General features: G+C 51.6%; 1 protein-coding gene across 1 annotated transcript; it reads right to left on the bottom strand.

Moving 5' to 3' along the window:
• Nucleotides 1–1,294: 1,294 nt before the first annotated feature.
• PIM3 (Pim-3 proto-oncogene, serine/threonine kinase) lies at nucleotides 1,295–6,782 on the bottom strand. Its single transcript, XM_054989136.1, has 6 exons — nucleotides 6,202–6,782; nucleotides 5,668–5,777; nucleotides 5,410–5,460; nucleotides 4,537–4,900; nucleotides 3,081–3,257; nucleotides 1,295–2,970 (listed from the first exon to the last, which is right to left on the bottom strand). The coding sequence occupies exons 1-6, from the start codon at nucleotides 6,284–6,286 to the stop codon at nucleotides 2,786–2,788; spliced, it is 972 nt and encodes a 323-aa protein (XP_054845111.1). The 5' UTR covers nucleotides 6,287–6,782; the 3' UTR covers nucleotides 1,295–2,785.
• Nucleotides 6,783–10,568: the final 3,786 nt, after the last annotated feature.

The raw sequence follows: 10,568 nt of genomic DNA, 5'->3' as shown, positions 1-10,568 counted from the left end.
AGGGAGGGCAGGAAGGGTTGCATCAGTGCTTAGTTCTCATGGCCCCTTCTTACGTGCCCATCACCATCCTGGGGTCAGGTAGCAATTTTCCTCAGGCCAGTTCGGCTACGGATCCTGATGGTGTTTTGCCATCTTCTGGGCATGGAGTAGGGATCACTGGGGGTGTGTGGGGTGCGGGAGTTATGAATTTCCTTCACTGTGCAGGGGGTTGGACTAGATGATCCTGAAGGTCCCTTCCAACTCTACAATTCTATGTAAAGCTAGTAAAGCAGGTTTGTGTAGGCTTTTCCCTGACACATTATTCTAGACTGTAACACAGCAGAGAAATGTCTATTTGTCCAAATATATCGGATAACATCTGGAAAAATGCCCTAACCAAAATGGTCCAGGCTAGCCTGATCTTTTCAGATCTCAGAAGCTAAGTAGGCCCAGGTTAGTCCTTGGATGGGAGATCACCAAGGAAGTCCAGGGTTACTACACCAAGGCAATAAATGGCAAACCATCACTTTTCAGCTCTTGCTTTGGAAACACTATAGGGTTAATCAGCAGTGACTTGACAGCACTTTACATAGACATATATACAGGCACAAATATTGTAGCCTGCTGGCCAACTTCAGAATATAGGAAGTGGGTATGTGTTAGCATATAGTCCCATGGCCACGTTTTAGGTAGGTCTCCAGTTCATCTCCAGTTCAAAGGATCAGATAGAAGATGTTAAAGACCTGCAACCTGACCCGGTCAGTTGACAATTCTGACCATGACAGACTAATGGCCAGACTTAAGAGCAAAACTACAAGTGACAAAAAGCACAGGTTGGACACTTGCCAGCTTCCCCCAAGTTTTGATGGGAAATGTAGGCAGCTTGGCGGAATGTTGAAGAAGTGACAGTTGAAAAGCCCATTGGACAGCAGTCAGAGAGCCAAGCTGCAAGACTAGGATGCCTACATTTCCCATCAAAACTTGAGGGAAGCTGACAAGTGTCCAATCTGTGCCTTTTGTCACTTGTAGTTCCGCTCTTAGTGTAAAGCAATTTCTTGTGTACATGTGTTCAGGAGTGTTCCACTAAACTGTCAGAAGCCAGGTTAAGGATGGAGGAGGTGGGAGGAGCTCTATCAACAACGGCAATCCATGTGGTAGACCAAGCTGGTTACTAGGCCCACGGTAGGCTGGCTTCTAGCCGACTCACATCATCCTGTGGTTGTAATAAGTGTGTGAAATATAATCTTCCATATTTATACATCAGCCAGTTGAGCTGGAAGAGTGCTACTGAACGGAAATGAGTGCATCACACAGATTAACTACAAAAAAGTTTAATTGAAATACCTGTATAAAAAATATGATCTCCATACATTTCACACTGTTAAACAGAAGGAAAAAAAATTCCAAAATCCAAGCTGCATAAATGCAACCAGATCACATAACACACAGCTATTAAAATAAATTAAGGTTTATGACTCTGTCCCCTCTTCCTTCCAGAGCCAATGCACAGACTGTACAGTGTCAATAATTTAAAACCCTTCCAAATAGCATTACTTTACAGTTCTGGTATGTAAATAATACCAGACAAAAAAGGCATACTGAACTAACTTTTAAAGTCATTCTAGTTCCCTTAAATTAGACTTTGTACAACAATTTTCCATCTTCCAACCAAAAATGCAATAAAAAAAACAGGTATGGTCAGACTTTTTTTTTCTTTTTAACCCAACAAAAATAAAGAAACAGATAGGAATACAAACAAAAAATGTGGACCAACCATCACAATTCCCATTGACAGGCTTAAGAGACAAGAGAGAAAAAAAGCAGTGTTTGAATAATTCTAACCAAATAAATTAGCCAAAATAAATAGCCACAGATGGACTGTGAGAGATCTTCTAAACTTCAGGCAATAAATAAAACCATATAATACCTGGGTGAGGGGAGGGAAAAAACAGAATTTACATAAACACATTATACAGGTATGGAAAACACACACACACGAAGTCCTTGGATATTGCATTGATTGTGCCCATACATACTTTTAAGACTTACAGGTTGGGAGGGAGTTGAGAAATGGGCTGTCTGAGCCCAGTGGCAGAGATGATGAAAGGAAATATGAGTTGTGTTCCTGATAAAACCTGTGCAGCCTATTGGAAATACGTGTGGAGCAGCAGAGGTGGTTGGGGGGGGGGAGGGCTGGGGAGGAACCAGGAAGGGCTGAAATGTCTATGTTCAAGTATTCCATCACCAGTGGATGGGACTACTTCATTCAATCACTGACACGTTCTCCAGGACATCATAGGAAGCGCCCCCTCACCCTGGCACCTTTCGTGTGGAAAGGGAGCACAACCACACGCACACCATCCTATCATGCCCTGGATCTTCTTTGGACATACACAGCTCAAAAAAAGAAAGTCCCACTGAAGCAGCTTTCAAAAAGGCACTCAAAAAAGCAAATAAAAATGTAGTCCAGGCTCTATGAGAGCAAACCGTGTTAAAGAGATCATTGCTCTGTCTAAATCTAAAAAAAAAGAAGAAGAAGAAGAGGTCAGTCTTTGACTAAGTACTGGCCTGCAAGCTCCCAAACATCAGCGTTTCCAAAGGAAATCTCTCATTCCAAAGCAGAAACCAGCGAAAAAGGGGGAAATAAGAAATAAATCAAGTCCCTCAGACAAAGATGCAAATTACAGAATAATTAATGCATTTCTTTTCCTAGCCCCTCCTACATATTGGCAGCAGCAGCACTGTGGTCTTGTAATTTTTTTTTTCCTGCTCGTAGCTCCCCTCCTGTTGAACGGTCCTTAATATTTCACAGGCTCTCATTACTCGAACTTGTGCTAGACACGTCAGTGTCAATGGTCCGTAGCCTTATGTCACAGTCTTCTGACTTCACAATTTCTGATTTGTGCATCCACGGGTGGTCGAAAATCTGCTCCAGTGTCGGTCGGTCCGAAGGCCTCAGGGAAAGGCACCATTTGATCAGTTGTTGGCATTCTGAAACACGCAGAGAAAGCAGGTTAGAACAAGGGGAGGGCAAATATTAAGTGAAAAAGATGGGGGGGGGGCGTTTAACATGAGAAACGGAAGCTTTGGTGTTAGCTTACCGGGTGAAATTCTTCTTCGGAAGTATAACCGTCCCCTCAAGATCTCCTCATCTTGTTCAAAAGGGATGTCCCCACAGACCATGTCATACAAGAGCACACCCAAGGACCACACGGTCGCTGACCTTCCGTGGTATCTGTGGTAGCGGATCCATTCGGGAGGGCTGTACACGCGTGTTCCTGAAACAGAAGATCCCTTGCATAAGCCAACTGGAAATTTGCATCAAGCTTATGTTAGGATTACAGGGTCTGTTTGCATTTTTTAAAAAGATACTTTTTTAAAAAACTCATCCACTATACATATATATGTGTGTGTATACGAAAATCCTAGAACCTAAAGTCACCCCTAACATTGTATCATGCTTTAATTTGGCCCCTGACGTTGTGCTATTTCGTTGCAGTGCACCACACAGCTCCCATCAGCTGACTGTTTACTAACATAAAGCTTCCTTCTCCCTGACCACGTGGCGTCTGCAGCACCACACCAAAAATAGACACAAAAGGACAAAGAGAGAAGGACGGGGGAAGGGGGCGGGAAAGGAGATGAAACTCGGGTCTCGGTTACTATCTTTGACTAATCAGCTTTCACCAATTCCCAAAGCCTGTTAAATCCACCACTCTTCTCCCCTACCAATAAGAATAATATACAATCATAGGCTGAGAAAGCTGCCTCTCGCACAACACAGGCGGTTAGCAACTGCCCTCCCTCTGCACCGAGCCGTTACTTGGATACCAAATAAAAACTGGAATTTGTGATGCGGAAGGTCACATGGCCAAGAGGCTCTGGTTTCACAACAAACAGATGTTAAATGCTGCAAATGGCTAGGGAAGGGGTGGGGGAGGTCTCTCGCATCAATCACGTTCACCTTGAAAAGAGGAAAATCCTCCCCACCGCCCCACAGGCAAAAGGGACGTCATACATTTCTCATAACAACAATGAAAAACGTCAGCCCCGATCTTCAAAATCAAGCCTTTCCAAATTGGAAAGGGTTATTTCTCCTACCTCTCCCCTCCCTTCTCAATCTGCAGTGGGGGGAGTTTCTAGAGCATCAGGGGGAAGAGAAAAAAGGGGAGCCCATGGAAAAGGGGGATCAGAAGATAACAAAAAATTATGCACGGAGAAGCACAGATGGGAACCCGGGTAATGCTTGAGTCAACTGTAAACACATCGCCCTCTAGGAAAATGCCTTTTCTTCCCAAGGCAGGGAAAATATAAACTGCTGCGTCACTGCCTGCGATTCCTACGCAGCTTGACGCCCCCGAACCTCCTCCGGAGCAAAGGGTTTAATTACCGGCATATCCATTCCTAGCTGCTGCAGCAGAAATATCTTTTGTTAGTAGTAGGTGTCATAAATGTGACTCAGGGGAGGGGATGCGTCAGTGGGAGCACTTTCACGGCTAAGTGCTTTCCGCCACTCATCGACACGCACACGCTTCGGATCTGGGAGGGGGCGCTCACCATCAAAATCGGTGTAGACGGTGTCCTTGAGGATGGCTCCGGAGCCAAAATCGATCAGCTTCAGCTCTCCTGTCCGAAGATCTACCAGGAGGTTCTCATCTTTGATGTCCCTGTGCACCACTCCGCAGCTGTAGCAATGGCGCACCGCCTCTAAGACTTGGCGGAAAAAGCCCCGCGCCGTCTCCTCGTCCAGGGCCCCCTTCTCGGTGATGAAGTCAAAGAGATCTTTCACCAGGTCTGGCCGCTCCATGATGATCAGGTAGCCATCGGGTCTCTCGTACCAATCCAACAGCTTGATGACCCCTCGGAAGCCAGAGCCCACTTTCTTCAACAGGACTATCTCCAAGGGCACCATTACTCCACCCTAGGAGGAAGGGAGGGAAGAGAGAGGGAGGAAAAAAAGAAGGCGAGATGAAGCTTTCGGAATACCAAACAGGGAGGGGAGACCCCCGCCCTTTCTTGGCTATTTGAAAACAAATCACACCGTCTTTTGCAAATGGAATCTCCGGCAGAAGCGGGGTGGGGGGCGCTGGAGTGCCGGGAAAGTCCACAAGCCACTCCGCTGGGTGTCTCCGCTGCTGCTGCTGCTGCCGCAGTCAAAAAGGGAGGGCAGGCGGGGAGAAGAAACCCCGCCAAATCTGCCCCCCACATAAACAATAACAGAGGCTGGTGAGCGAGCAGCATGGAGGGCAGGCGAGGGGGAGCCCACCCAAACAATAGCTGCCCTCTGTTATTTATGCAGGGCGGAGGGGAGGATTCATGCAAAATGCGCGGCACATGCATAATAATAATAGCAGCACATAATAACACAGGCAACTCTCCCCCCCTCTGCATTTTCATTTTTAAAACCATCGCAACGCATGGGATACTTACAATCGAGCCCCATTCCGTGACTCTTTCCTTGACCACATGCTTTACAGCAACCTGGAAGGCAAGAGAAAGGGTCTTGAGAAGGAGTCCCTCCCGGGCAGGTTGCAACGAGCCGGGCAGGGCTTCGGCGCTGAATCTCCAGCCAGCCGCGGAGATCGGGGCTTCCAGGCTCCGCAGCCAGCCATGCCCGGGCCGGGGAAGCAACAATAGCCTCGTGGCGGGAGAGGGGAGGGCACGGGCGGGCCAGGCGCCTCCTCTTACCGGCAAGCCGTCCGCGATCCTGTTCCCGGCATAGACCGTGCCGAAGCCGCCGCTGCCGAGCACGGAGCCCACTTGATAGATCTTATCGAACGGTTCCTTCTCCGCTTTCACTAGAAACGGGGCGAAAAGGGAAAGGGTCGGGACGGATTTCTCGCAACCTTTCGGAATCCGCGGGGCCGGCGAGTGGCTTAAATCTAGGGCGCGAGTATTCGTCTTAAACGAAACATTCGGATTCGGGAGCCTCGCTTGCGGGGTGACCAAAGGAGGGCGGCTGGGGCGCAAACTCTGCATCGGCTCCGGGAAAGGAACGGGCACTCCCGAGTCCGGAGCTTCGAAGCGCCACAGCGCGCGCGGTGCCGCCTTAGGGGGAAGCCGCCCTCCCGAAGCGGGTGGGCTACGGCGATCCTCCAAAGACCCCCTCCCCTCCTTTACTGCGGTTGACACGAGAGCAGCCCCCTCCCGGGCTCCAGGCACATCCCCACCCCGCCATCAGTCTCCCTCCCGGCGGCGGCAGAAATGTCACGACTTGTTTACCTGGCTGGAGGATCTTCACCGGCAGGTGATCCATGCTGGTCGGGTTGCAAAGGTGAGCCAGGGAGCCGAACTTGGAGAGTAACATCTTCTAAGGCGCGGGCGCGCGACCCCAAAAGCCCGGCGATCTGGCTCCGAATCCTCCGGCTGAGTTCAGTCAATTCACAGAGACGGGTTCAAAAAACAACAGCAATAACAATAACGATGGCCTCCAGGCGAGCAGCAGCCAAGCCCAAGCGCAGGATCCAGCCCGCCAAGCTCTCCTCCGATCTGCCTTCCCAGCAGGGGTTGGAGACGTAGCAATTTCCTCCCGAAGTCGAAACGGACTCCCAGAAATCCAGCAGGCAACAAAAAAAATCCCAGATCGCGAATCAAAAAGCTTTCTGCAAGGGCGGCGATCTCGGCTCCGTCTAGGCGGCGCCTGCAGTCCCGTCTTCCCCGAGCCGGGCACAATCCACTCCTCTCAGAAGCTGCCGGGGGATCCGTGTGAACGCAATCCGGCGCCGCAGTGAGGCGGGAGCGCCGCAGTCGCAGCACAGCCTCCGAGCAGCGCTGCTCTCTTCTGAGCTCAATTACGCGGCGGAGCTGCCTCTTAACTCTCAATATTTTGGTGCGGGGAGAGAGGGAAAAAGGCACACGCGCTCCCCCTGCGATATCCCTCCGCGGGGGGAGTTGAGGTGGCGGCGGGGACACACGTCTCGGGGCGCTCTTCCCCAGCCCCTCCCGCCTCGAAGAGAGCCGGGAAGACTCCGAGCCGGGGGACTGCGGAACCTCGCCCCGCTGCCGGGAAGAGGGAAGGGAGGGGGCTGGCGGAACTATTTTGCGTATAGTAAGAGACGCGCAAAGTTACATGTCTGAAAAATTCTCATCACTTACACGGCCCGGGAAAGAGGGGGGGGGAGAAAAAAAGAGGAAGGTTCTCTCATTTGCATGGACCAATGAGAGAGGCGGCTTTTCAAAAAGAATATCGCGTTCCAGCCAGTTAGGAGGAGGCTTATTTGCATATGCAGAAGAAGAGATGGGGGGGGGGGCTTTACGCGCGCAGGGCGGGAATTCCTCGGCGCGCCTTTCTCGCCGCTATCCCGGGAGGCGTGGAGGGAAAAGGTCGTGTTGAGACGCGGCGTCTGAAAGCCGGAGCCGGGGTGGGGTGCAGGGGATGTCGCGGCGGGGAGGCAGCCCGCCCGCCGCCATGATAACCGGCCACTGTCCGAGCCATGGTGAAACTTCCCCCAGCCCCGTTCCGAACACGAGTGGTGTGAAAAGACGGATTCCCGAGAAAGGGCGAATTAAAATACGCGCCTGATGGGGATGCAGCCTTGCAAGTCTCCCCCTCCCACCCAGGTTTTTTCCCCAGTCCAAATCTATGGGGAAAAAACTGCATAGGATTGCCCGGATCGTAACTCATCCGCGACTGATTGAGGGATGCCGCATCCTCGCCTGGCCCCGGCGGAGGTGCGCTTCGCCGCAGCCTTCCTTTTTTGGAAAGGAAGGGCTCTCTTCTCCGCAAAAGGGGCTGCAACTCTGTAGCGCAGCAAAACGGAATGTTGCAGATCACCCCCTCCCGGAGGGGGGGGAAGGGAGGGGTAACGGGCCAAGAACTCGCTATGCGACGCCCTCCGAAACGGAACCGGCGGGTGGCTTCTGTAGCGCGACTGTCTATGGATCGCCCCTTTTTCCAAATAGATCCCCCCTTTAACGGTCGCGCGCACAAAGAAAGCCGTTCCTGATTTTGTCTGGCGAGGCTGGCCGCGGAGCTGCAGCCAGCCACCCACCGACAAAGAGGCTCACAGATCGCCGGGACATGCACGCGCCGCAGTGTCTCCCGTTGGACTTCTTGTTTGTACTTAATAGGCGTCTCATTGACGTCTGGGGCTGAGTCGGCGCCTTTCCCCGCTTTGGCCACGGGAGGCGCCAAGGCGACGGGGAACAAGCCCCCCCCCACCTTCTGCAGCCGCATGGCAGATTTACAGGGCAACCCTAGACAGAGCAAGAGTCCTGTAGCACCTATAAGGCTAACAGAATTTGTGGTCGGGGATGAGCATTCCTGAGTCGCAGCACAAGTCTGCAGATAGAGCTGGAATGCGAGTCCCTCTGTCCTTTATCAGAGGGGAGTGATTTCAGATGAATGGAGACCTAGGCTTCCAATCTCATTACCAATGCTGATTTCTCCACACCCACCACCCTTCTGCGTACCCCACCCTATCGGACCACACCGGCTATTGTTATTTGGCATCTGAAATCACTCCCATCTCCATAAGGAGAGAAGAAGCGGGCTGTGGCTCATGAAAGCTCATGCCCTACCACAAATGTTGTTAGAGGTGCTACTTAGGGTTCCCAGGTGCCCACTGGTGGCGGGCAAACTCCTGGGGATTTGCCCCCTCGTCTGCTAATCGCCCAGCGATCAGCGGGAGAGGGCAAACTCCTGGAGCTTGCCCACCACTGGCAGGCACCTCAGGAGCGCACGCACGGTGCGCGCTCCCACCCAGTATGGCAGCAACACTTTTGAAAATGATGCCATCTTGCTGGCAGTGGGAGCATCCCCGCACTCCATTTGGGGCCAATTTAGGTCTCAAACTGGCCGAATCAGAGATGTGTGGAGTCCGGGAGAGCTCCCGCGGCCAGCGCAACAATGTCACTTCCGGAAGTGATGTTGCCACGCATCCGATGCGTGCATGCACTTCCGGAGTGTGCATGCGCTGCGTGCATGAGCAAAGATTGAAAACTGCTGCAAAAGGTAAGTGCCGGATCCCAACCCTCCTGCCGGGAGGATAGAGGGACCTGGCGACTGTATTGCTACTGGACTTTTGCTCTTTGCTGCTGCTGCAGGCAGACTAAGGTGGATGCCCAGCTTGATCTATCCTAACATGGCTATCCATCTTGATCGACCCATTGGTTTCAATGGACTGGAGGAACATTGCTTAGGATTGCACTGTTAGACCTGCTGAGTCTCGCATCTTTGGAAAGCCATTTCCACGTTTGGGATTCAGTCTTAAAGCTGGTGGTGGCAAAATTTGGGACATGGTAGGGGTTTCCAGGTTGCATAGGACCTTGGCTCTCGGGATGATTCAGGGCCTCTTCCAAGCTACTATAAGAAATAGTATGGATGAACTCAGTAAAATTGGCTTGTGGCTTGAGGACAGAGTTCCCAACATTGCATAGTCAATGATGGGAAATTTGGGTGGTGGTGCCTGGGAAGGGTGGAGTCTGGGGTGGATGTGATGTCACTTCTGGAGGGAGCTCTAGGAATTTCCCTTAATCTCTATGATAAAGAACATCAGGAATCAGGGAAATTTTCAGTGTGTCACTATGAAGCCATATTTGCTCTTACGCCTCCGTTTCCTGAGAGTGAAAGAGAGTGAAAGGGGGCAGAGAATTCCCCACTGGCCCAAGCTTGAGGAAGTCAGACCTAAACTTCCTGAAGAAAAAGAATGCGCGGCCTTAAATCATTCTTGCAACATGGTTATTTCCATCCTTGCTCAATTTCCAGAGAGGATTGAACCTGTGTTAATTGTGGTAGTTGGATTCAGCAGCCACAAGTAGGGTCGGCAGGTGTCTGATATTCCCCCAGACCGGGGGAAACAGAATTGAAAAACTGGACAGCTGGTGTGTGCTTGGCCAGGGCACGCCCCGGGGAGGCAAGCAGGCTGTCCTGCTGCGTGCCCAGAGAGCGGCCGGCCCACTCACTTGCCCAGTCTTCTGTGTGCCTAGGGAGTGGCCAGCCCATGCACCCAACTGCCCTGCCTGCACATGCCAGGCCCACTTGCCTGAACCCCAGGCCTGCAGCATTCCCGGGGAGCAGCAGGCCAACTTGCCGGCCCAGCCTCTTATACTTTTGTGTAATGTGCCAGGGCTCATTTTGAGGGGGAACGCACAGGAACGCAGTTCTGGCAGTTCCCCAAAGAGGTCACATGTCAGGTGGCCCCGCCCACCTGACTCTTGGCCATTTGGGACCATTTCAGCCTGGATTGGGGCTGAAACAGCCCAGATTGGGCCTCTGACAGGTGATGGATTACTCTCCCACTCAGCAGCGGCTTGATCCTGACCATTTTGGGCCCCTTTTCAGCCATTTTGAGCCTCTTTTTGCCATTTTGGGCCCAATTTCAGGCCTGAATGGCCAGGATTGGGTCCAAAACAGCCAGGATAGGTGATGTCAGGGGGTGTGGCATATGCAAATCAGTTATGCTAATGACACACTTCTGGTGATGTCAAGAGGTGTGGCTTATGCTAATGAGTTATGCTAATGAGTTCCTCCAGCACTTTTTCTAAGGAATGACCCCTTTTGTGACGTCATCACACTAGGGGCAGGAGCGTACACATGGAAAGCGTACACACGAAGGGAAAAAAACCTCGTTAAGTGCCATGGCCCCTGT

This window comes from Eublepharis macularius, chromosome 9, assembly GCF_028583425.1.
Source record: "Eublepharis macularius isolate TG4126 chromosome 9, MPM_Emac_v1.0, whole genome shotgun sequence".
NCBI classification, from domain to species: Eukaryota; Metazoa; Chordata; class Lepidosauria; order Squamata; family Eublepharidae; genus Eublepharis; species Eublepharis macularius.
Note: the sequence above shows the minus strand (reverse complement) of the source record. Positions and strands in the feature narration are given on the sequence as shown.